Source organism: Micropterus salmoides, unplaced genomic scaffold, assembly GCF_014851395.1.
Source record: "Micropterus salmoides isolate LMB-PRFRI ecotype aquatic unplaced genomic scaffold, ASM1485139v1 Ms_hic_scaffold_21, whole genome shotgun sequence".
NCBI classification, from domain to species: domain Eukaryota; kingdom Metazoa; phylum Chordata; class Actinopteri; order Centrarchiformes; family Centrarchidae; genus Micropterus; species Micropterus salmoides.
Genome location: NW_024041262.1, coordinates 2,815,479 through 2,843,190, shown reverse-complemented (window position 1 = coordinate 2,843,190; position 27,712 = coordinate 2,815,479). Strand labels below are relative to the sequence as shown.

Below are 27,712 nucleotides of genomic sequence, written 5' to 3'. Positions count from 1 at the left end.
TTAAACCAAAACAGTCCTGGATACGTATGAATATGTACATATATTATCAGGACCATCAAAAAATATTGTGTCCTGTTGATTGTGTTCATTTATATATGTATGCACTGATGCCACAAGTCATTTGTTGTATACATAATGTGGAGATTTTAACATTAACAGTGTTTTTTCTAGAAATGTTATAATTTTCATTGTTAGACTATATCTATACTGAAGTTTGATAGTGTTGTCTTTTGGACCTATTTTTTGGGCCATATGTTGTATGTATTATGATTTCCTATATTTATCTATTGTTGTTTATTATATTTCCTCTAAGCTATTTGTCTATTGATATAGAGGGTACCAGTAAGATTTGAGAGTATGTCTGTTCATGAGTGCAGATTATGATATTGTTTTGATGAACATTCAGTATACAGAAATTTACACTCATCCCATGGAAATATGAATGAATGTTTTTGTAATTGGTGCCTTACTTGATGTAGGAAGTAGGTGATTGGTGTATACAAACAAGTCACACTTAGTAACACCATTTGCCTGATGAAGGCCTTGCACCGAAACGTTGTGTCAATAGTTTTTTGCAAGTTAGACAGTGTGTGGAAGTTTTCTTTGCTAAACAAGTGCCTCAGGCAGCAGAAGACAGAAGATGATTAGGAAGAAGAGAAAATAGTGTGGAAGACCAAGCCCCGTCCTGGGATGTATCATCGGTAAATACAGGAAGTGGCTGATATCAAGAGATCCTACCCGTGGCTACAAAAGGCCAGCCTGAAGGACAACACAGAGGCTCTGATCATGGCAGCACAAGAACAAGCCCTAAGAACGAAATCCATAGAGGCAGGGATTTACATAGCACACCCGACCCAAGGTGCAGGCTGTGCAAAGATGCCCCTGAGACAGTCCAGCACATAGTAGCAGGGTGTACAGTGCAAGCGGGGACAGCATACACTGAGAGGCATAAGCAAGTGGCTGGGGTAGTGTAAAGGGGCATCTGTGCAAGTATGGGTTGCAACTCCCCAAGTCCTAATGGGATACACCACCAAAAGTGATTGAGAACAGTAGAGCTAAGATCGTGTGGGACTTCAAGTTCCAGACTGGCAAGCAGTTACTGGCTAACCAACCAGACATAGTGGTGGTTGACAAGGATCAGAAGAGGGCATTTGTGATAGATGTGGCGATCCCAGCTGACAGTAACATCAGGAAGAAGGAGCATGAGAAGATCGATAAGTACAAGGGGCTGAAGGAACAACTGGAACAGATGTGGAAGATGAAGGCCAAAGTGGTCCCAGTGGTAATAGGCACATTAGAGACTGTGACTACTAAACTGGGAGAGTGACTCCAGCAGATTACAGGTACATTATCTGATGTCTCTGTCCAGAAGAGTACAAGGTACAAGTTACAAGGTAGGTTTATTCATCACATTACAACATGTTGTAAAGTTTGTAACTCCCTTCTGCTACGTAGCAGACAATACAAGGTACAAAGTTGTTTGTCAGTCATTATACAGCACAAAATCTGTAGTTCCTTCATGCTACACATACAAAATATAATTAAGTGTAGGCCTATATAAAAATATGATAAAAAATAAAAACAATATATAAAGTTATTTATATACAGACACATATACACCCCTAACATTCAACAGTGCATTTTTTGAATTTGCTTCTGGGGTGAATGTAAACAGCAGCAACCAGAAGATAATAGGAAAGTTTCATCTTCACAATAAACAACGTCTTACATTTGGGAAACAGTCCATCTTGACTGCATTTGTGCACCAAGCATCATCGATGTAAAACACCTCCACTCATGCTGCCGGAGTCTTGCGCTGACTGCTCGGAATATGGACCACCTGCCGAATGCTTGATCCGGGATGTTGATGGGGCAGGTCTCTGTAACGCTGTGGGCACAAGAAAGCTCTGAATTCCGTTGTTTGGTCAACATGAGACCCATTTTGTCCAGATCTTTCATCTTTAGGAGCAGAATTAAGTCCAAATGGCTCTCTTTCTTCTCCTCTGAGTCATCACCACACCCCCCGTGGCACCTGGTTCGGTTGTTTGGGCCGGGTGGATCGCGGTCTGAGGCTCTTTAATCCAAAAAACCCGTCTTCATCTTCCAATGACTGTATTTATGTCAGAGATAACACATGTTCTGGCAATAAAGCCAGAAAACAGATGGAGGTTGAGAAAGTAACACAAGATTTTTTTTTATATGTCTATAAGTTCCCCCTTTGTTTGGGTGTCAATTTCTGCAAATAATGTACAGCACATTGCTATGTATGTTCATGTTGTATATGTGAGGTAATGTCGATATAGATGGTGGAAACAAATTTCCTGAAAAGGGCAATAAAGAATCTAATCTATAGTTTTTACACAAAAATTTCGTTGTCATGCCAGACAAGATTTTAGATTATGTCTTATTGTTTGGATGAACTTGAGGGATGACTGTTAGAACACTTGTCTTGTAATTTAGGGCAAAACCTAAAATATACTGTATACTCGGATATAATGTCTCATTAATTCCAAGAAAGCTCAAATTAATTTAAACTGACAACTGTTTTTAGGAGAGTGGCAGACAGAGAGAGAAAAGAGACACAGACAAAGAGAGACAGGATGAATAGAGGGATAAAGAGGAGGCTGATGACAGTACTAAACTCACTAACACAGCAGCAGAGGACGCTGAATAGAGACCCTGGAGCCCCTCAACAATACCACATGCAAGTGCTGTAACACACACACACACACACACACACACACACACACACACACACACACACACACTCTAACCACACTGGTAAAGTCCTCAAATATCAATTATATTTCACTGACTAATACAAAACATTAACAATATATGTATGTACCAGCACCACTCAGCAGCTTTCTATTAATCAATAGAGAATACAAACAATGCTGAAGATGATTGTTTCCTTCACACACACACAGCAGAGTCATGAATGAGAGACATGACACAGGAGACATGAGACAGATGAATCCCACTGAATCCACTATATAGCCACAAGTGGGCAGTACTGCATTACAAAGAGCCATTCCATGGCGCTACTCAAATGGATCCACAACAGCCTCACCCTTTCTGCACACAGTGACTTTTACAGCACAATTCAAATAATCATGCTTTACACTGGTTTTAACTCTTAATGCTTTGGCCTCAGTGTTTTTTACCCAGAAGTTACATTTGAATCCAAGATACACAAAGCCCATTGTGTCATGTTAAGTTATTTGTAGAGGTCTCTAACAGCCATACAGTCTATGCTAACATCGTTACTTTACTTTGAAATCTTAGACAGTTAGCTCATCTCATTCAGAGACACCTACAATGATCTTCAATACCTAAATCACCAAGCAACAGGGCTGAATATGCAAAAATTATATTGCAATTGCATGATTTTACACTGTGTGCACAATTATTAGGCAAGTGAGTATTTTGACCATATCATTTTTATGCATACTTTCCAACCCCAAGCTGTTTAAAGTTGAATGCTTATTGGATGTTTAAGCATTTCAGTTGATATGTATTTGTGTAATGAGGGAGGATGTGGCCTAAGGCCACCTTAGGCAAAATAGGCCAAAAAAAGAGATTGAACAACCAGACAATCAACTGTTCTTACTGGTCAACTGGGCTGCAAAAAGCACACGGAGAAGAATATGTGTAAAGCCCTTACAATAGTCTTGTTACCACTGAAACAAACAGTTCAGCTGCACAATTCAGAAGCTTAACTGATATATTACCTTCAGGTGAAAGAGACTATGTGCCTGTCTTGACCTACAGCTGTGCTACTGACACTGAACATCTACCTAATGTCTGTCTTATCCTGTTGGCTAAACAAAAAATGTATATAAGGCACAGACCATGTGCTCACATGAGTAGGATGGGTCAGATTAGAGGCATACACTTGAATAAAAGGAGGACGCATGCACTTGTAATATTTCCCAGTTGAATTCAGGGAAATGTCACTAATTGACCTCTTTTTAGTCAACTGTGAAAATCGTTCTAAGCTAAAAATAACGTCAACATTTTAAGCATTTCTTTGAATTGTTTTCATCTGAGAGAGAGCTGCTGTCTGAATAACCCTCATATACAGATGTATATTGTCTCTTTTCAGGAATGTAGAAACCAATCTTTTCACTCAAAGACAGGGCATTCTTATGGTTATACACTGACTTCAAGATGTCTCATCTTTTTTCAATTCACAGAGGGACATGTCATCTTTAAATTGAAATGAAGTTTTAACAAAACTGTGTTATATTTCAGGTGTTTGACCAACTTACCATAACATTCTGAAACCAAACCAAATAATCAGCATGCTTTACAAACACAACAAACATGCACACTCCCCATTTCACTAAACTAACTTTTAACTTTTTCCCTCTCCTTTATTGAGTTATATGCCTTTTGCATGTAAAAGGTTTGCAAAGTGAAAAAGCCCAAAGTCCAGCCCAAAGGGAGTTCCCATCTCCCACAGCAAACTCTGCTCTGAACTGCCTGAAAACAGCTCGTTTGTAGTCCAGCCTTTACTACGGTAACCTATCTACATTTAATCGTAGCATCTTCTGATTTTAAGTGTTTGCCAGAGACACCTACAATTCCTAAATCAGCAAGCAATGGACCTGAACGATCTGCAAAAAACCAAAAACATTTTGCGATTATTCTGACAGATATTGCGATTGCGCTGAGTCATGATTTCAGTAGGTATGGTAATGATTTTTGCTGGATTCTGTACCAAACATGTTGTCTTACATCTGGAGAATATAATTTGCATCTCTGTACCCCCGCAATGATTTTTTTTACTATAATGGCATGTTGTGACACATTTTACCTTCTGCCCTACCAAGCAACCACAAATAGGCCACTGGAGTAAAGCCCCTGCAATATTCATGTTACCACTGAAACAAAAATAAATTCAGCAGCTTAAGTTATATGGCCCCGCAACCCTGTACGCAAGATAAGTGGTTGACGATGGATGGATGGAAGTTATATGGGACTATATGGGACGGTCACCTCACAGCAGGAAGATCGTGGGTTCAAACCTTGGTCGTTCCCGGCCTTTCTGTGTGGAGTTTGCATGTTCTCCCCGTGTCTGCGTGGGTTCTCTCCAGCTTCCTCCCACCATCCAAAGACATGCAGGCTTGGTTAATTTGTGACTCTAAATTGTCCTTAGGCGTGAGCGTGACTGGTTGTCTGTCTATGTGCGGCCCTGTCTGATGGACTGGCGACCTGTCCAGGGTGTACCACGCCTTTCGCCCAGTGTCAGCTGTGATTAGCTCCAGCCCCCCTGTGACCCCGTACACTGGATAAGTGATCATCAAGATAATCATCAACATAATCGACATCATCAGTGACGGAAAAACCTCAATTTTAACTGGTGAAAGAGACGATCATGCGCCAGCTAAATATTAGGAGCTACATGAATGTTTTGTACAATGCTGCTCTTTGCTAATGATTTGCTACTGAGAGAGTTTGAGATGGAGCTCAGTAAATCTCTATATTTGACCTGGATGTCAGAATTGATAGTCACTTGCACTGGTGCAGCCAAATCATTTTTCACATTGAAATACTGAAATTTGATGGACTGTTTCCCAAAACTCAGATATGCCAAGAACTCAGTCAGTGATGCTGACAGTGACAATAATGTTTAATGAATTACTATCATCTCTGGATGAAAAAAAACACTACATCCAACATGAACAGCAGTCAGTGACACTCGCATGGGACGTTCTGTAACCACTGACAAGGCTTCTTTATTGTTGTGCCCTGAGAAGAGACCTGCTCTGACATCAGCTTGGTCGAGTTGAGTTCAACAGCTTGAAAGATGGACTGCAATACACTTTTGTGTGTGTGACTTACTTTAGACAAAGAAGAAGAAAACGACAAGGCAAAGTGCAATGCATGTGGGAAGCTAATTAGCTGTGTACAGTCTCACATGTGCGAATGCAGGTGAATGACCATCGCCTGTTGTGGCGAACGTACACCGTCAACCACACACAGAACCAGAATCGATAAGCAGAATCAGAATCCCTGTTCTCCCTCTTGCTGCTTCTGCACTGTAGACGCTGTGTCTTTACTGTGGACTAGTACTGACCACAGACCAGCCCAGGCAGATGTATAAGACCGTTGTTCTACATTAGACAGTGGCTCTGTGTGTCTGAGGAGGCAATGGAACAAAACAGTTTGGGTGTAGTGTTTCAAAGAATGCAGCACTATGAGAAGGGAAGGAAACAACAGTGGAGGATACCACACAGACACACACATTGATAACAAGAGCTCAGTAGCATTATTGTTCTATACCACAAACTAGTCTGACATACTGTAAGGTATTCTGTTAGTGACCAAAAACAAGCATTTTTGTGAGTAATCCAACAGCAAGTGGGTCATGTGTGCATGTTTTAATTTCACACTTGCTTTGGTACTGAAAACATCTGTTTTCATACCATAAAGTACCCACTGACTTGAACGTTGTTTACGCATTGGAACCCCACATTCTATTTCGTATAGACTTTGCCCTCTAAGAGCTGTTGCTATTGGGGGATTAACCGGGGGGTGATGAACCTAATAGCGGCAATGCCTATACGAAAAAGAACTGAATGTAACACCAGCTGCTTTTGAAGAAAGATTGTCCCAAAAGTGTGCAGCGTTATCCCCTGACTATTGTGTAAACATACCTTCGCCTAATACAACATTTCCAGGGTACATACATTTTTTCTGGTACCGCACCGCTTGATGCAGTGACAGTGTTGTAAGTAACTAGCCTTTGGATTTTATTTGGCTTAAACCAGCTGTAAACTAAATTTTCCAGTGGAAAATTCATGTTGTTTCCTAAAACCAACACAATGTGGTCCATGGGGTACTCTGGGCAAACAGGAGTGGTCACATGCAGCAGCTGTGGAACACGACATCAGTGAAACAGAATCGAGACCGAATGAACAGCAGAAACAGACATCAGCTGTAAGTGAACACCAGATCAAACCACCCACAGCATCCACTGGATAGAGGGCAAAGGTCATTGGCCAGGAGTCAGTGGACAGCCAGACAAAGATCAAGGAGGACATGCACATCCAAAACCAGAGAAAATCTTTGACCAGAAACATTAGTTGCCACCTCCCCCCATGTATGACTGCAGTTCCATACTTGCAGTTGAAAGCTCTAAAAAGCTAGTAAGTGTAATTTCACCATCTCAGCATCTGTCCTACCCTCATCCACTCACAATTTCTTCAGCAAACAGATCAGACCAGGCACATTGACATTATCGACCGTCATCACCAACAACGGAGCCCCTCAGATCCTCAGTCCCTTCCCAAATGACTGGACCAGCCCTTCACCCATCACCAAAACAAGAGAACTGGTCATCGGCATATCAAACACACCCAACACTGGACTGAACCCCACCTTTATCCATGGCAAGACAGTTGAGCAGATGCGCAGCTTCAAATATAGTGGACTCTTTATATATATATACAGTGGGTACGGAAAGTATTCAGACCCCTTTAAATTTTTCACTCTTTGTTTCATTGCAGCCATTTTCCAAAAATCAAAAAAGTTCATTTTATTTCTCAGTAATGTACACTCAGCACCCCATCTTGACAGAAAAAAACAGAAATGTAGAAATTTTTGCAAATTTATTAAAAAAGAAAAACTGAAAAATCACATGGTCATAAGTATTCAGACTCTTTGCTCAGTATTTAGTAGAAGCACCCTTTTGATCTAATACAGCCATGAGTCGTTTTGGGAAAGATGCAACAAGTTTTTCACATCTGGATTTGGGTATCCTCTGCCATTCCTCCTTGCAGATCCTCTCCAGTTCTGTCAGGTTGGATGGTAAACGTTGGTGGACAGCCATTTTCAGGTCTCTCCAGAGATGCTCAATTGGGTTTAAGTCAGGGCTCTGGCTGGGCCATTCAAGAACAGCCACGGAGTTGTTGTGAAGCCACTCCTTCGTTATTTTAGCGGTGTGCTTAGGGTCATTGTCTTGTTGGAAGGTAAACCTTCGGCCCAGTCTGAGGTCCAGAGCACTCTGGAAAAGGTTTTCGTCCAGGATATCCCTGTACTTGGCCACATTCATCTTTCCCTCGATTGCAACCAGTCGTCCTGTCCCTGCAGCTGAAAAACACCCCCACAGCATGATGCTGCCACCACCATGCTTCACTGTTGAGACTGTATTGGACAGGTGATGAGCAGTGCCTGGTTTTCTCCACACATACCGCTTAGAATTAAGGCCAAAAAGTTCTATCTTGGTCTCATCAGACCAGAGGATCTTATTTATCACCATCTTGGAGTCCTTCAGGTGTTTTTTAGCAAACTCCATGCGGGCTTTCATGTGTCTTGCACTGAGGAGAGGCTTCCGTCGGGCCACTCTGCCATAAAGCCCCGACTGGGGGATTGCTGCAGTGATGGTTGACTTACTACAACTTTCTCCCATCTCCCGACTGCATCTCTGGAGCTCAGCCACAGTGGCCTTTGGGTTCTTCTTTACCTCTCTCACCAAGGCTCTTCTCCCCCATAGCTCAGTTTGGCCGGACGGCCAGCTCTAGGAAGGGTTCTGGTCGTCCCAAACGTCTTCCATTTGAGGATTATGGAGGCCACTGTGCTCTTAGGAACCTTAAGTGCAGCAGGAATTTTTTTGTAACCTTGGCCAGATCTGTGCCTTGCCACAATTCTGTCTCTGAGCTCTTCAGGCAGTTCCTTTGACCTCATGATTCTCATTTGCTCTGACATGCACTGTGAGCTGTAAGGTCTTATATAGACAGGTGTGTGGCTTTCCTAATCAAGTCCAATCAGTATAATCAAACACAGCTGGACTCAAATGAAGGTGTAGAACCATCTCAAGGATGATCAGAAGAAATAGACAGCACCTGAGTTAAATATGAGTGTCACGGCAAAGGGTCTGAATACTTATGACCATGTGATATTTGAGTTTTTCTTTTTTAATAAATTTGCAAAAATTTCTACATTTCTGTTTTTTTCTGTCAAGATGGGGTGCTGAGTGTACATTACTGAGAAATAAAATGAACTTTTTTGATTTTTGGAAAATGGCTGCAATGAAACAAAGAGTGAAAAATTTAAAGGGGTCTGAATACTTTCCGTACCCACTGTATATACAGAGAGAGAGACGATAAACAGAGTAGCCCGATAATTGGACATAAATCGGTGTTTACAACAGCCGATAAATGACAATTAAAAAAGAAATGGAGGGATATGGATCCTTCTATCATGTTATGAGAGTTTGTCCACCAGAGGGCGCTCTGCAACTCCCCAGCAACGTGTGTTTGTGATGTCACAAATCCACCACCAAACACAGCAATCAGCTGACATAATCTTCTGTACTTTTGTACAAAGTACTAGTATACCAATAAAAAAGCTTATTTTTAAACTGCATCTTGGTGAGGTCTCATAACTACACCAAATGTTAGGGATTTCTGATAAGAAAAAAAAAAACTATCAAATATCAAAATCAGTATCAACACATCACTTCTGTCCAATAACAATCCCAGTCTGTTCATTCTGCTTTTTTACCATATTAACTAGGGCTGAACGATTAATCGTTTTCAAATCGATACGATTGATTGAAAGAATGCGATTAGCTTATTGTGAAGACGGAGATTAAAATGTAGGTTAATTAAACAGCGCATCTGACCGTTTTAAACAGTCACGCAGTTACAAATTCATTCCGGTGTCATCCTTGTGTGACAGATCTGCTCGCCAATCACAAGCGCCATGCACCTCCTGTTACGGTCCTACTCACCAATCAATTTGGGGCTTCTACCATGGTTAAGTAGGCTACGTACTTAAATTGTTTCTTTTTTTTTGTCTGTTTTACTGTGTATATTGTTGACGTACGATTGGGAGTCTGCAAAGGGTGTTCTGTGTCTGACTTCCTGCCTGGTTCATCTGCTCTGTGCTGCTTGACGTGGCTTCTGTCAAAAATAGACCGGCAGTGAACACTGAACTTTAGCAACACTTCAATAAAAAAGAAAACGCTAATCGAATCGTAATCGCAATATCTGGCAGAAAAATCGCAATTAGATTTTCTCCCCAAATCGTTCAGCCCTAATATTAACCATTTCCAACAAAAAACTACTTACTGGCATCATGCAAAAGTAGAAGTCGTAGTAGTGTAATTTAACTTTGCATGGGAACACACTGGGAAATTAACTTTTTTGTCATGCACCAGATAAAGGCAACATGAGAAAATATGCTCAGTCAAAGCTGAGTTGGTGCCCAACGCAAACACACCTGCAGACAGCATGTGAATAGTCATTCACCTCAAAATTAAGCTACAGTCTACAGCAGCAACAGTTGCCAGGACCTGATCTCACCTGTGCACTGTGCTCTTTTAATTTTATTTCTCTCTATCCAGCTCCAACTGACTGCACAAAGAATTTTCTGTTGCACTTCATTTATTTGTCCTTTTCTCATCTGAAAGCGTTTTTACTCTTTCTCTCAGGCACTCACATATATCATTCCATTGCTGCAGTGTAATCACCAACACTCTTTCATTGACACATTCCTGAGCAGCCCACCTGTCAGAGGAAGAATGGTCCAGTGTGTGCAAAGCAACAACCCACCATCAAGCCAGAGGAGATGATGGCAAAAAGTCATGGATATAATCTGTGTGGATTTTCCCAGATGGAAGGCTTTGATGTGGGACAGATGTTTTCAAAGCAGAGCTGAAGTTGTCTGTTTTCTGCTGGATAAGTAATTAAGTTAGTCGGACTTTAGCGATGCAAATGAAAGCTGTTGTTTGATAGCTTTAGCTAGAGGCTGGCCATAATCACCAAGAGCCGTGGCGTGTTTCCCCTGTCAGAGTCTTATCTTGTTGCATGCACAAACCACTGATGAATATTATTGGCAATAAAACGGTAACAGCAGGGAAGCTCAGATCAGCAGCTAAACTTCTGTTGAATACTGCCCTGGTGGAAAACTGCTAACAGTGACACATAATATGACCGTGTGCCTGTCAAGTGACCAATAATGAATACTTTCATTCACAAATATCCATTAAAACGTTGCACTGTTTTACAACAAACTGAAATATAGCTGTCAGTACTACTTTGTGTTTCCAAAACAACATTTTGGTAAGATTTGCAGATTGCTTATCTAATAAATTAAGCAAAGCCAGAGGACCCTTGATCCTCCCCAGCCAATGCATTTGTAAACGTCATGTATTATGTGGTTTATAATGGGCTGTGGTGCAGAAACAGTGAGGCTTACATTGTCCTGTTATCTGTCAGTGGTCGTACTTGATGCACTAGATGTGATAGTTTTTGAGATGTTCTTCATTTAATTTGGTATGTTAGTCCAGATGAGCCAACCCTCTGTATTACAGGAGTATGAGACATCATGTAGCTCTTCATTTCTTGATGTGGCTGTTGTTTATTAATGAACAAATAACAATAATATTCATAAAAACATATGGTTTTACTGAATAAGTAAGTAAATATAATTTCTTAATATTACTATCTACAGAAACCTCATTTCTTGACTGGCAACTCTCTGCCAGGAAAGACTACAGACGTCTCAGACATGTATGTCTGGCAGTAAATGTACAGTGTAGGCTAGAATGTGTCAGTTAACAAATGCTGCAGCTTCTCATGACCAAGAGAAGTCTGGCTGTTGTTTCCAAAGTGCTGGAAAAGGGAAAACTTAGCTGCATGTCATTACTGCCTACTTTGTTACTACTATGTTAATTTCTACAGGTCATTGTCAAAAGCTGTAAATTAAGACAAAATAGGCAAACATGAATAATCATATCTGTAATGATTCTGTGGTCATATTAACAGGATTTTCCTGCCATTATAAGACTTAGGAGGTGAGGCCCAAAACAGCTGGGGTGCTCATGGACATCCGCACTGCTGCGGAAATAATTGGGCAAACATTACAGTTCTAATATGAGAATATGAGATATGAGACAACGCCTGCCCGGAAACCAGCTCATTTCCCTGTTTTTTGGGAGTATTTTGGTTGCATGAGATTTATATTATGAAGGAGGAAACAATAGAGATTGAGGCGCACGGTGCATCATTTACATGCACTGAACTCTTTTTATTCAACTATGCCAAGGTAAATCCAGTTTTCCATTCTACAGAACCTTTAAGTACCTGCATCCTAACAGTACAATACCACCATTAGGACCATAAGTAACTTAAGGACTCAGTGATTATGTGGCAGACGCTAATGCACACAGTACCATCATAACCATAGAAAACATCATCAGCCTGCTTATGAAAGGAGAGGCCGCCAACTCAAGCCAAAGTCACCGCGCAGGACTGACTGCACGTCCAAAACAGCCGAGCACTCAGGGCTCTACACAAAACAACGTCTACCCTGCCACCAAACCTCAGGGGAAATAAAATACTTACATAGCGTAAAGTACTTTGACTTTTCAAAATGTGCTAAAAGTTGATTTTAGTGTTAAATATTTAAGTTAACACTGCCTGCCAAAATGATCATTCACTGCTTTATATGGTCTCAAATGGTTGTCAATTAACCTTTGCTGTTCATGTTCTGTGAGGTCTTACAGGTCTGCAAAAACCGAGACATTGTTATTCCCATTCCATTAGCGACCTCAAGTCCTGTCATGGGACAGCAGGGGTTCCTGGGGGAACGCTCATCAGTTCTCTGGACGGAGTTTGTTCATCGTTCAGAGGCCAACTTTCATAAAAATCTCATTCTTTTTTATCAATAAAGTTACAAAAATGTCATCACGCTACACAACCTTGACCCACACAGCATCTACCCACATAATTCACCTCGTGCACACAGCCACATACACACACATGCACGCACAAATATGCAGTACATGCAGCTTTACAGAGATCCATTGTCACACATTTCACAGCCTCAGCCTGTCCACCCCCCTCCCCACACATACACACCCCACCCACTAAACAGCACCCCCTCTGCCATACAGTGCAGAGCCGTGCCTCCAACAATTACTGCTCCCAGTCTGCAGCGGGGGCAATTTGCTCCCAGTCACCCCTGACCAGAGCCTGCCCCTGAGGTACACACACATACACACTCACTCTCCTTAATGTGTTTGTGTTTGTGTGTGTGGGGGGACTTCATCAGTGTAATTGAGGAAGTCACTTTGCGATATTGCTTTTTCAGACAGAGGAAATTTCTTTACTGCTGATAGCACGGAACTTCTCCCATTACAGATAAAGAGAACCAATGCAATCTGACTGTACCACTTAGTAGTGTCCAAAATGGCCATAAACCAAGAGGCAACAGAATCCATATTGTGTATAATCCCAGGGGTATATATGAAATGTATGTATATTGGATCATTGTCTTTAGTTATTTTCTCAAACTTGGTGATGACTACACCTGCAAACGCTGTGAAGGCTTATAAAAGCATGCGTTGAGTTAGAGGTGAACAGGGAGCCAGTCTATCACAGCTACCAGCAGAGCACCTTCACCATGTTCACCAACCCGAAGAGAAACTCACATTGGCAGTGACAGCGGGCTACAACTGGGGCCAGCGTATGCATCACATGCACCGAGTTTATCCAACAACCCCATGAATGATGAAACAAGCTCTGTGTTTCACTCAGAGGGACAAGTTCATTTAATGATACTGACAAGCTGTTAAGCATCACATGCGCCCACAGCTACAGCTGTAACAGTTACTAATGTGAACATAACAAATACATGACATAAGGAACGACTTAATTGATGTCACTGAAACACAGAGGACAAAGACAGGCTAAAAGATATGAAAACAGATTTTAACTAAAATAAAAAATTAAATAAGTGAGGTGACATTAAAAATGATAGGTGACTATATTAAACTGAAATTTTTAACTTGTGTGTTACTTGAGTAAAAAATAAAATGAAAATGCAATAATCCATTAACTCAGATAACTTTATGTTCTATGTTCTTAACAGAACACTGTCAATCAGTGAGACCCACCTTCAAAGCAAGCAAGGAGCCTAGCTAATAAGGACAGCTATATTAACAGTAGACTCAAGCTGGGTTGTCGAGGTTAGCACGCTGTGCACAGCTGCTAGTCAATATCGACTGCTCATGCATGCTGACTGCTGGTACAGACGCACAGATGCTTACTACATCTTTACTATCTCCATGGTTGGGTAGGTGACCATGAACTACGACCCTCGTGTGGATGGGTCAGTAACATTTTCTACAAACAATCAATCAATGCTCAATCAAGCCATAGTGCCATAGGCTGACATTATGAGAACAGCTGACAGAGCTCTACAGAAGAAAGTCCTGAAGCCTCTCAGTGTGCTGTATCAATACTGTATGCATCACAAAAACAAGTCTTTACAGAACACACTGGCCTGTTCTGAAATCAAACACCTGTAGGGAAAAAGAGATGCCCCTCTTTTACTCGTGATCCCATGAAGTGAAACCAGCACAAACTAATTACCCCTTACTGCCTGAGCTAAGGGCAAAATTTGGCAGCCTGATACAGGACATATAAGGCAAGAGGAGCCTGCTCGACTGAACACACAGAATCTGATGGGGGGGCGTAGATAACCCAGACGTTAGTGGCAAAGTAGGACGGCAATACGAAACATGTGAATTCATGAAGGTGCTGAAGTCACCACTGCACACCAAATTGGGTTTTATGACACTATTTGTCAGATTTAGATAAGGAGTCATGTACCTTCAAGACCTCTTTCCTAAGCTGTCTGAGGCAAAGGTCAAAGGTTGTGTATAAATACATGTTCAGTTGGATGCATTTGTTATGTTTTTCTGACTTCATGTGAACAAAAAGACACAAATTTGCCAGTTTTCTGATTAGAAATAGGTACATTTCAAAATATCACTGCCTTGGTCGCAAACGCAAAGTTTGAAGTGAACAGTAGTCATTTTCTAAACTTCTGAGGCATACGTAATTTGGAAAAAAAACACTCACTACCTAGGAACAAATAAATAAATACATTTGTTACATGGTATAGTTTACTTCATACTTCCTGTATGTGTTACAAATTAAACGCCCTTTTCTGGACAGAGTCCCTTCATTTGAATGGTTTGACTGCGGTATTTTTTAAGAAAACTCAAGAAGGCAAAGTTCCGGTGCCAAGTTCTTATTAACTTTTACAGAGGAGCAATAGAAAGCATCCTGACTGGAAGCATCACTAACTGGCATGGGATGTGCACGGGCCAGGACCGGAGGGCTCTGCAGCGGGTGATTAAAACTGCTCAGAAGATCATTGGTACCCATCTCCCGAGCATCAGTGATATCGGTGAGGTGAGGTGCCTGCAGAGCCCAAAGGATACTAAAGGACAGTACCCACCCAGCCACAGCCTGTTCACCCTGCTGCTATATGGAAAGAGATACATGGTATCTGCTGTTGTACCACTAGACTACAGAGCAGCTTCTTCCCTAAAGCTGACACTCCTAAATTCATCCTCAGCACTGCATCATGTAAAATAGTTTAATTTCTGACTGACTTATGCACCCATCACATCATTTATATATATAACGTTTGCTTTATGTGAGTAGCATAAAGTAAACTACAACACTGTGTTGTAAAATTATTAATACATCTACCTCGTACCCTGAACACTTTGTGACTTGAAGATGAGTAATGCAGAACAACAAAGTGTTGAAAAAATTATAATGTTGGATTTATTCAAATGTACATTATGCTTTGTTGGCATGCATATTATATAACCAGGGGTTTATCCACCTTTGTTTCCCCCACCCCCAGCCTGTATTTGGGACTGGCTTTATTTGTTCATGGCGACCGCGCCCCCGATCATTATTTGAGACTTTGCTTTTATTTTACTACAGTTTTTTTGTTGAGAAAGCTAAAGTTACCAACAGCAGGATATAGCTCGGTAGCAAGGCCAACATAAAATGTTACATTATAAGCCAGTTATATTACTGTAATGTCCAACGTGACCAATGGACTGTACACAGCCAAATAAAAAAGACGAGTGATATGAGAATCCTTTGAAATCCTGCATTTCTTTACATCTGTTGAATAACCTACCAATGCTGACTTGTTTTTTCAACACTGCCTTAACATCTACCTTTTTTCTCTTTGCTGATGCTGCTCTAGTACCAGCCATAACCACAAAATATAGTGTTATAAATCTAAGTAAAAATCTCCTCCTGTTTCCTTTTAACTGGCTAAGGTGCGACTCACTGTGAAATTTGGCCTGAGAAAATGTAAATATGGGCTCTTACTGTCTGTTTCTTTCGTCTGATTTGGAGGGGAATCAGACCCGGTGATGGGCACTCAGAATAAATATATAGAAATAGCCAATCTTTTCGCTGATGGTCTCGTTTACTCATGTACGTCATATAGACGCATCAGTGTTTCGTAACCAGTTAAAAACTCCTTTTAGTATGTTTAACACACAGACATGACAGTGGTATTGATCTTTTCATCTCACTCCCAGAAAGAAAGCTAGAGAGGCTACTACACATTTTAGGGAAAAAAAGAGACTGAACATCAGGAGAACTCCTAAGAAAAGGCTAAAAATAAGCAACAAACTGACCCACTTTGATCCATCTATTTATATCTCTTTCTATTTATCTCTGTCTGTGGCATTTACAGTATCTAATCCTATATGAAAAAAATTTCACCGATGATGATGGCAGTTGCCCAAGCCATGGTAACTGGGCCATGACACATTCCCACAGTAATAAGTTATAAACCACACCTTCAATGGAGAAAATGGCTCATAAATGCACAAATTAGATACAACCCTCATCAATATGCTTTCACCTTCCCCGGGGGTCGTGACTGTTACAGTAGGAATACATTTCTGAAAAATTCAGCATTTCTTAATGAATTGTTCTCCACTGAGAGAAGACTAACAGCTACAATGTGCCTTCTGTCATCGACTGTGCATATGTGGGCTGGCATATGGAATTGCATGCATTCCAGCCCAATTTCTGATTGTCTCTCTGCCCACCCAGGCATAAGAGGGGGGGGGGGGGGGTTAAAATTTGACAAGCTGCATACTTACATGAGAACATCTATGTAAGCACAGTCCCAAGTCTTGAAGGTGTTTCTGGAGGAGATGCTGAATGCTAAATATACTGGGATGTATTCTGAAATGTACTTTAACTGAGCTTTTCCTGTTATCCTGATTCTATGAGGGTTGAATGAAAAAAGTAACGAAAACAAGTCCTGCCTAAGTTCAGTAAAGGGTTTGTAAATAGCTTTTGCCATAAACCATATCACCAACACACATTCCCTTACCAGGGCATACACCAACACTTTGGCTGAAGTGAAGATTTGCACCTGGAAGACAAGTTTATGTGTAGCCTACAGGGTTGGCAAAAAATCAATTTACAAGAGCAAACAGACACAGCAGAGCAGCAGAATACAAACATAATATTATTCAATTGAACTCCAAATACTTTCAGCCATGTCTATATTCAGTAGTTTTGACTTACTTCACTGTTTGAGTTTGGTGGAATTCCAACAAGGCAAAAAGTAACTCCATTCATTGGGTTCTCAGCGTCTGCTATGTGCACGCTCCAAACGGTTTCAGGCTACTCTGCTGTCATCACTGTGGACAGTCGCCTTTTCTCTGCGGTGCTGTCGTTCGCAGCGCCGCCAGTAACAGACTGAACGTTCCGCCTCTCTCTCTCTCCGCAGCGTGAACAGCCAGTTTGCAGCAGCGTCACGCCGCCATATTTAGACCAGACACAAGCGGACCAGACGTGCGGCCGATGGGACTTCAAAATAAAAGCGTAAAAGCGCACGCCTTTGGATAAAAGAACCGAAGCATCACACTGAACAGACTTTTCCATAATTTAAAACATATCATGTAAAAGCACACTGGAACCAAAATGTCTGACATCTTGAACACAATAAAGAGAGACTACAATGTAAACATGGAACAGGTAGAGCTGTACCTGTATAGTAGGGGACCACTGCTACTATCTGCCACAAATACATCACTGGAGCTGCATAAAGATTCATTTTGTCACCTTAAACAATTATTATTATTTTAGAATCTCTAAGCTGGCAGCTTTTTAGTGACAAAACTGAATGCAATCCACCAACACAGAGTAGTTTAAAATATTAACAAAGAAGAGTAAAACCCCTCTCTGACATTCTCAACAAAAACAGAAAGCTCCACATAGCATATCTTGCAAGACTGTGTGGCTGTCTGACAGATCTTGTTCATGTTGTCAGTCTACACCCCGCACCCCTTTTCAGTACAATGCCTTGGAACAGGCAGCGTCACATATTCCAACTCCCAGTGTGACACTGCATTGTATGGAAAACTGAGCATAATAAGATGAATCAGCTGGTCTTGTAAATTGCCCATACTGGATAAAGCAAAAGTGAGTCTTGATCACAGGCAAAAATTTACCAGGCTACCATATCTGTTGTGTCAGAGCATTTTATTTATTGATTGCTGTCACAATGTCATCAAATAGAACAAAAATGTATCTGAAATAAATCACCCACCCAACTTTAAACAGGTAGTTAAATAAATATGATGTGCACAGATATAAATAGATAGTAATACATAAAAACTTTGATGTGAACAGATTGTAAACAGTAAGTAACCAGGTAAGAAAGCAGGTGGAGCCAGTGCAGTAGAATGTAGAGAGATAACTCATGAAGGCCGCAAGCTCAAATAGTGGCAGCGGCAGCTTGCTGTGGCACATCTGCTGCCACTGACTTGCCAGGGCAGCTGCCGCTGATTGTGGCAGCTGCCGTCACTGCAGATGAGATGCAGAGGACGTGCCACAGCAGCTTCTGCTGTTTGTGACATCTGCTAGTGAGAAAGAAGTTTAACAGTCCTCAATGAAGTATTAGAGCTGCTAGAAGTAGCATTTCCATGAGGTCATTTTCGCATTCATTTGCAAGTTTTCCTTGATTCTAAAACCATTTCATTCATCATCACAGTATATGTTCCAATGCTGATGACAGAAATAAATGGCAAAGGTAGATATATATATATTTTTTATTTAAAATGCAGTGTAATACTACTGTGTTTTCTTAATTGAAATGCTGTTCTCAGAGTTTAAAGTGTGATCACATTAGGGGATCAATATTCATTCTATGCCCTTTATTTTTTTCACATCTTAGTTTTGTTATTTTCAAACTGATCAGCAGGACCCTAGCATAGACATAGTATCTGATGAACAATTCTGAAGCTCAGTGTGGGTCGATTTTTTAGCTTCTTCAAGGTTAACAGTTACAAGTGGTATAGAGTCATGCTTCTACAATTTTAACTGGAGCAAGGACAAGAACAAAAAACAGTTCTATATGAAGTCTCTGCTCTGGCTTCTGGGAGTGGGAACCTGCCTGCTGCATGTTTGGACTTTAATATAATCCCTCTGGATTTCAAGACAGAAATATCAAGTTTTTTTTTTATCACTGGTTTAAACTCTGGTTTATTTTTTTTTCTTATCATAATCCATAGCATTCATGACTCCCACTGTAGTAAGAACATTTTGTACAAACTTTCAAAAATATAATCACTTAATGGTTTTAATTGTGACAATGTTTTATAATGCTGGTTTTAAGCTGTATTTACTTTTTATTTTAAAAACTTTATTTTACTGTAGACATTCTATTGGTACTGGTTTTGTTTTACTATGCAAGCCAACCTGCACCCAATTCGTGAGGTTTGCTGAAGTTTTTTAACCAGCACAGGCATTCATCCTTCACATTCACAACTTTCTAGAACCAATGTCTAGAAAGTATAACAAGCTTTTCTTTCACCTGCGTTTTCTTTTTTTCTGTCAGCATTTAGATTAGAATGTGCCTACGTACTGTATTGTTAATGCTATGGAAGCAGTAATAAAGAAAGATGATGAAACAGTCGGGTGGCTGCAATGTAGCGGTCTCCTATCATTGTGATATGGGTGTTGCATTGTCAGACTTATTTTTCATTTGTAGATCAAATAATACACATTTGTGAGCATCTGAAGTCTAATTTCTCTACATATAGCCAATCATGCCTGAAGAAGTGTGTGTGTGTGTGTGTGTGTGTGTGTATGATTCATGTTCTTCTTGATGGGGACTTTAACCTGAATGCACACTAACCCATGGGGACTCACGTGTGAACATGGAGACTGCTTTTTGAGGGTTAAGATGTGGTTTTAGGGTTCAGGTTACAATTAGGTTAGGGTGCGGGGCTATTATGTCAAGAGGAATTATGTCAATGAGATGTGGGAGAAACGTGTGTGTTTGTGTGTGTGTGTGTGTGTGTGTGTGTGTGTGTGTGTGTGTGTGTGTGTGTGCGCTCATGGTCAGTGGAGTGAGAGACACAGCCTCAATGCTGATGTTGGCGAGCAGTGCCCTCAGGACAGAGGAAAGAGCATGCACAAACATGTACATTAACTTGCACACACTGAGTCATTATGTAATAGCAGGACAGGACACACACACACACACACACACACACACACATGTCACAGCTATCAAGGGAACTCCTTAATGAAATTGCTTCCTGTGTAAAGACCTCCCCATAATGAAAATAAAACACACACACACACACACACACACACAGGCAGACACACTGTCATCCCAGCATTGCATAAAGCTGATGTGGACAAACTCTTCGATGAGAAGATGACGTACAGAATGAATAAATGAACATGTCATTGAGAAGATTTGTTGTACCATTCCTGAAACACCTGTTGTTCCTGTTGTTACAGATTAGTTTAAATAATTTATTTCCATTTGCTGTCTTATATCATGGACCACAGGAGGATGGATAAATTCTGTTATGTAAGCATTGGTCCAACTGACATCAGCCAACATCCTCTGACATCATGACGTCAGATTGGGATTTTGGATGTTCTTCCTGTTTGCGCATGCTTGGTACTGAAGTGTGGCGCATTTTTATCCTGCTTTTGAGCATCAGGAAATAATTTACAATCCTTAAACTCACAATGTTATATTGGCTACAGACTGACATGGGGCTCCTTCCTGTAGCCAATATTGTGGATCAGTATTCATGCTGAAATTGTGGAAAAGCATTATTTTCCATCAGGGAACACAAAACTGAATGAATTCACAGTACAACTGTATAGTAAAAATGACACATTATGGCCCTTTCAGTGCAATAATAATATTCCAAAAACAGTGGAGCTTCCTTTCAACTAAGTAGTGCAGTTGAGGAGGCAGTGCAACAGTGATGCTGCCTGTGTCCATTTCACGTAACAAACCTACACACATTGCCTACCTACAGCAAGCCACACACACCTGACCTGCCTACTTATATGTAAATATGTTTCCATGATGCTTTGATGTCTCTGGTATGAACACAAACTTGTGTCATGACACACACAATATCAACTGTTCCTCCATTTTGTTTTCTATGCTTGGCTGGATGCCCCCTTTCTATTGGCCATGCGGCGTGCAGCGGTCAAAGTTTAACTAGGTTTGCGTCTGCACTGCACCGCGCTTTGGTCAACGCAGCGAGAAACCACCCTGCTGCAGAGCGAGCCATTGAAAATAATGGGTTTCAGAGCGTTGTTGCAGTGTTTCTGAAAGGGCAATTACTCCCATTAAATGATTGAATAATTTATACAGTAGATAAATAATAGAAAGCATCGATAATATGAATTAATAATTATGAATAAACATAGTAATAAAGCTTCACTAAAAGGCTCTGACTAATCCAGCCGGAGCAATGTGGATTCCGTCCTGGTTGCGAGACAGTGGACCAACTCTTACCCTCGCAGAGTTGTCATGGTGGGTCATGGGAGTTTGCTCATCCAATATGTGTTTTGTGAACTTGGAGTATTGCGGAAGTATGGGGTACCAGAGCCATTGCTACGTGCCTTGAGTACAGTATAGTTATGAGAGGCCTATCACCACATACAAGTTATGGACGTAGGGCCTTTAAATTGCACCTGGGCTGGTCCTAGTGTGTCACTAGATAGCAGTACAAGTAGTGACACACTGGAGCGATGTCTGGATGAGTGGGTCCCAATATACTTTCACATTTCATGTCATACAGGACACACACAACTTCGTACCACAATACAGATATCTGCTGACTACAGAAGGCAGTAAGCTCTAAAAAACAAGCTGATGTAAACAGCATGTAGAAAATGTATTAACTGACAAAGAATGTTGTTTTGCAAACTATTCAGAGAGGCTGTAGCAGACAACCTATAGGTTTTCTTTGCCATTTCTGTCCATACATTAGGGACAAACAGCAGATATACTCTATTTCTAGCATGTGATACCCATGGCAGTGCAAAAGAATTCAGTGAAAATTCTCAAACAGAAGTGCTACAATTTGAAACCCTATCTATGGCTCAAATGAGTTTTGAATTTCCTTTAGTTGCTTCCCTTCTTCTTCTTCCCATCTTTATGTAGTGCCTTTGTTTGGAAATTCCTGCTCAATTGGTCCCATTTTTGTCTTTCAAAATTCAAATATTACCCCAAATGTGGACGAAAGGATTGGGGATTAACTGGAATTACTGTATCTGATCTTCCATCAGAGGAGATTAGCAGCAGTGTGCCAAAACATCTCTAAACAATGGGTTTCCAAAATGTTTGTACATCAAGAATCATCGTTCAGGACACAGCAGCCCTCAGGTCTTGATCCTAACACCCTGGTGCTCCAATGAAAACAGGGCTGGTAAGGATTTAATCTAGACATTGTGTTGGAAAGTGGTGATTGTCAATACATGGATGGAGGAGGGTGACCTGTGTGTGTGTGTGTGTGTGTGTGTGTGTGTGTGTACATATGGGGGTGGTGAGGAGGCACTAATCTGGCCTTGTTCTGAAAAGAGTTTCATCCCCACTGCAGGAGGTCTGTGGAGACCCAATATCCACGTCCTCCAATCATCCCCCAGTTGCTCTCCTCATGTACCCTGTGACCTCCCCCACCCCACCCCCTCTCTGTTGTGAAGCTTTGCAGTTATAAATCTCCATGTGACCATGTTTGGTCTAATTTTCAGCTGGATGTGAGGAAACAATTATAAAGATTTATCATTAATATGTAACGTGGAGTCTGATTTGACCCCACTGCTAGCACTGCAGTCACTCCAGCTATATGGAAACTACATTACCTGTATTTGCTATTTTATTGTGCTAACACCCAGAACATTCGCAGTGCATTTTTTGAATTTGAAGCAACAGGAAGATATTATGGTTTTCATCTTCACATAAAAAACATTTTGGGGAACAGTGTTCTTCTTGACTGTGTTTGGACACCAAGCATCATCGATGTAAAACACTTCCTCTCATCTGGACAGAGTCTTGTGCTGACAGCTCGGAACATGGACCAGCCTCCGAGTGCTTGATCTGGGATGTTAATCGGGCAGGTCTCTGTAAAGATGTACATGTTTCGGCAATAAAGCCGGAAAAAACAGATGAAAAACAAAAGTGTAGCAAAGTTTGAAGGAGCTACCGGCAGCTGCTTCTACACTGCAGCACATGTACTAACACACATTAGTGTTAGTATTGGATTTTTTAAAAACTGAACTTCCATAGACATTGGAGACATTTTGGCACCATGTTGCCACTTTTGCACTTATTTTCACCTAACGGGACCTATTGAAGATATTGCAGAGATATCTTATGACTAAGAGGTTTTTGTGATCAAGAAAGGCGAGCTATAATTTTGAAAATATAACCGTGAAAATCCTCACAGACCCATGTTAACAATGTTTGGACCTCAAAATGGCAGACAGAGGGTATGCCTTAAGTAAGTCACCTTACAGCCTGTAATTCCTATGCACAGAACTCCTCATCCTCACTTCACAAGCTATTTCAGTTTTATTAACAATATTACCATCTAACATCTGTTAAAAACCTCAAAATTATATATGGAAACTATGGTCCATGAATGTTAAGGATTAATCGCTCATTAATTTAAAATGTATTAACCGAGAAAGTATGTTTTGTGAATCATTTCTCCAGAGCTCACATATGTTAACCTTCATACGGCAAGAAGCAGTTCAGAAAAACTACTGCCGCAACAGAGGAAGGTGCAGTCAGTGGAAATGGCACGATGAAGAGGTCAAAAAGTAGTCCAGTGTGAGAGCATTACACTGTAAAAGAGGACAATGCTCAATGTAAAAAACTGCAACACTATTTTAGAATACAGATCCAGTACAACCTCAATGTTGTACTACCCGAAACGTCAGCAGCAGACAGTTGCAGTGCAAGTCGAAAGTGGAAGAGGCTGTAGTGATGTAAGTGCAGAGGTAATAACTCAGAGGCTTTACTTTATGGTGGAAAATGACATGATGCCTTTAAACGTGGTGGACGATGAGGGATTTCATGAGCTTCTAACTTTCACTGACCCGGGCTATTGCATCCCCTCAGGAGGAATAATTACTAGCAGAGTTGAGACGCGGTACAGTGAAAAGAAAGACAAGCTTTAGACGTGGTTACTTTCAGCCTGCAAGGTGACTAAAATGACTGACTGTCGGACTGCGTTAACTGCAGAGAGTTACATCACAGTTACACCGACTGGGGTGAGAAATCAGCAGTCCTGCAAACCGAAGCCATACCAGTCAGACACACAGCAGACAGTCCACTAAACGAGGTTGTTGTTGGTTGAGTGACGGCCTGTGTCGGTTTAAATTGTTTGTACTTCATGATTCATATAACTAATGCTGCTAAAATTCTACTTTAGAGAAACTGAAAAACAGACAAACGTTCTATTAATTATTAATAATTAATCGATTATTGATTATTAACACATTAAACTATCGGTTAAGATGTCTGTGAAGTTGTAACAACATCACCCAGGAGCACTAACAAAACAATCTGTATCCATCACCTTGACAACAAGCCCACAGAGGTTAAATAGCTGGGATTCCCTAAACAAATAAATAAAAAATATTTTCTATGAATAAAAGAATAAAACTCTAAGAAACAAAAATGTATATCTTTTTTAAAAAGTAGGATATTAACAAAATCTTTCAATCCGTTGATATTATTATTCTGAAATTAAATCTGTCTCTATTCTGTAATGTTTTGTTCTGTTATGTTGTGGCCTGGGGGAGGGTGGGTGACACCCATCTGTCTATTTGCAGCAGCATGGGGAGATTTCGCTAAATATCTAATCCATCTAATCCTCACTACTGAAGCTACGGATAGGACATGCAGTGGACCAAACTGACTGCTAGAGGGTGAGCTAAATGTTAGCTGCTGATTAAAGACTTGATGAATCAGGGTAAACATGTAAGGGAAATCGCTTACAGCTGTTTTATACTGAAAGATGTAGTAAACTTATTATCAACGCACCCTATTTTTTCCATGATGCCAATGTTATGTCATGAACAAAATATCCTTGTTGAAATCATAGAAATGCTGCTGTCTGTAAGCTCACACACCCAAACACATGGAGCAGAAGTCATATATCTATAGATAGATAGATAGATTATCGAGGGTGATGGTTTGCTTTCTAATGTCCTCAAACAGTGGTGGTGTCTTTGACATATATAGTTAATTTAAAGTTAATCTTGATTGTTTAATGATTTGTATGTTTTTTGTTGGACAGGAGAGGAGAGGAGACAGTCCGGGAGCAGAGAACAGTTAGAGAACAAACTGAATAAGCAGCAACATCAAGTCTGTCATCAAGGAAATAATCAGTAGAGCTCAGCAAAATTTGTAATTTTAAGTATATTTAGTAAGAGATTTTTCATGGAGCTCTCAGGATAATAAGTAAAATAAATAAGGATGTATTTTACTTATTATCCCCCCACTAAAATGTGCCATTTCCACCACTGGTCAGAGTACATGACCTCTCCAGCATCCGTGGTTCAGTCGTGTTGGAACTTTCTGCTAGGACAGGCTGCCCTAGGCCGATCAAATATAAATTGCTGATTCAATTGGAGCTCTGTGGCTTCACAGAGAAGTTCTACTTTATAGAATTATCACCTCACATCAGTGTCATTCGCTCGCAGCTGCAGCAGGACCACACACTCACATCTCTGGACTTCATGTGCTCTACAGAGTTGGAAGCAAATGACAAGTTTCACTAAAGTTCAGTAAAGTTAAGCTAGGGGATAGTTTCTGTCTTTGCGTTTTTTTACACTGAACTAAACAACGCTGACATAATGCTGCCCCAGTGTCTGGAAGCAATAGCGGCGTGACGTGTAACACAATAGCATCAGCGTCCCATCCAGCCGGCTGCCCTGTTTTACACAGATGTCAATTCTGCTCTGTTTACACAATGGCATGAGAACGACAGTATCCGTATACGCTATTTCCCAAACGTTGAACTATTCACTTAAATCAGTTTGTATCTACAAACTACTTTGTAGCCACGCAAACAATGCTTTTTATTATTATTCTGCTCATGCATTAAGAAAACTGCACTAAAAATATCCCGAAACAGGAGTGACCTATTGTATTGTTCATGCTCATTATGCAAATTCCCAGCCTTAAACTTTTCTCTTGAATACAGAAAGTTTAGAGCTTGTGGCAATATGTCTCTTAATGTAATTTAAATGTACTTCAAATTTTAGGGAAAAAGTGGTGACTCTCCTGAATGTTCATTAGTTCACGAGTCTTCGCCTCAAACAGATGCCTGACCGTCAGAAGAACAGTGAAGTCCCCCCGTTTCATCCATAGCATATATTTAATCCCCTCAGAGAGCACATGTCAATCTCACAAAGCACACATACCATTACACAACAGCCTTAATCTGCAGGCTTTAAACCCTACAACCACTCACCAAGCATGACCTCGCACAACACTCACACACAAATAAGTCTTATCTGGCCTGCGCCACATCCTGTCACACATCTCTGGGAAGGTTTACAGCACTTTCCTAGCTTTATTTCAGAGCAAAAACAAAACTTTGAGTGATTACATAATTGCATTTTCACCACTAAATGTAATTTGTATACTTCCACATACGTTTATATTTTAACACACATGTGCATTGCCTGCACGTCAGCTAAAAACATTACAAGCACTTAGGGCTTCATGGTGCCAGGATGGTGAGTGGTGTCACGAAACATTTACTTTCTAGGCTCCTTCTCGGACCGTTGCTGCCAACTCAGCTTAGTCACCTGAAGTAAACCTGCTGCTAATGTGAAAATATGTTAAAATTAAAGGTTAAAATTTTTTATCACTGAACTGGGGTTTTACAGAATTGTCCCATTTCAATGTTCTTTTCTGGCAATTAGGTCGAATCACCAGAAGTCTATTTATTTTTATGCAACCACAATTGTCAACCGTTAGTTGCCTGGCCTCATTGCTGGCATGGGAAAAAAACATTAGTTGGCTGCAATATAATAATAATTTTAGGCAACAATAATAATAAATCACCATTGAGGCAGCAAAGGCCAAAATACTGTATCCCAACTTTCACTCTCTAGCATGGGTCAAGCTCCAAAAACAAGGGATTTCCCATGATGCAACTAATTACATATTTTCAACACCTTTTAAACTCCTCACCTCCAGTTTTAAACACATTCTTTCTGTTATCAATTTGTAGTTGAAGACAAGATAACCCTGAGTTTTTTTGCAGACTTGATAGTACTCCTCTAGAAACACAGATGACATAGGCTGAGTAACACTAATCATGCACTGAACGTCTTGCATAAAATCAGCAGAGTGGCCCTTTAAGGTACTGTCAGATGCACCCTCCATCCAATGAAATGACCCCCTACTCATCCAAGTAAAAGATGTGATGTCACCATTCCAATATCTTAATAAACACTGAGCAGAGCAATAACAAACAGTAAAGAGACTGTGCGAGTAATGCTGAGGTTTGTAGTCTGGTAGTCTTATCTTGTGCTTAAAGCTACAATGCATGGCAGGGCAAAGC

The 27,712-nt window shown here is 40.7% G+C and overlaps 1 protein-coding gene across 10 annotated transcripts in view; it reads right to left on the bottom strand.

Annotated features, from left to right (window-relative positions):
• LOC119916164 (rho GTPase-activating protein 23-like) overlaps positions 1-27,712 on the bottom strand; it is an 83,381-nt gene that overhangs the window by 44,784 nt on the left and 10,885 nt on the right. For 8 of the 10 annotated variants that reach the window (XM_038736071.1, XM_038736077.1, XM_038736078.1 and 5 more), the window contains exon 1: positions 17,385-17,549. The exons of 1 other annotated variant lie outside the window; for it this stretch is intronic. In XM_038736071.1, the coding sequence (XP_038591999.1) occupies positions 17,385-17,438 (54 nt within the window). In that variant the 5' untranslated portion in view covers positions 17,439-17,549. Of the gene's footprint in view, positions 1-17,384; positions 17,551-27,712 lie in introns of those variants that run through there. One more of the 10 variants, XM_038736073.1, reaches the window with a different exon arrangement.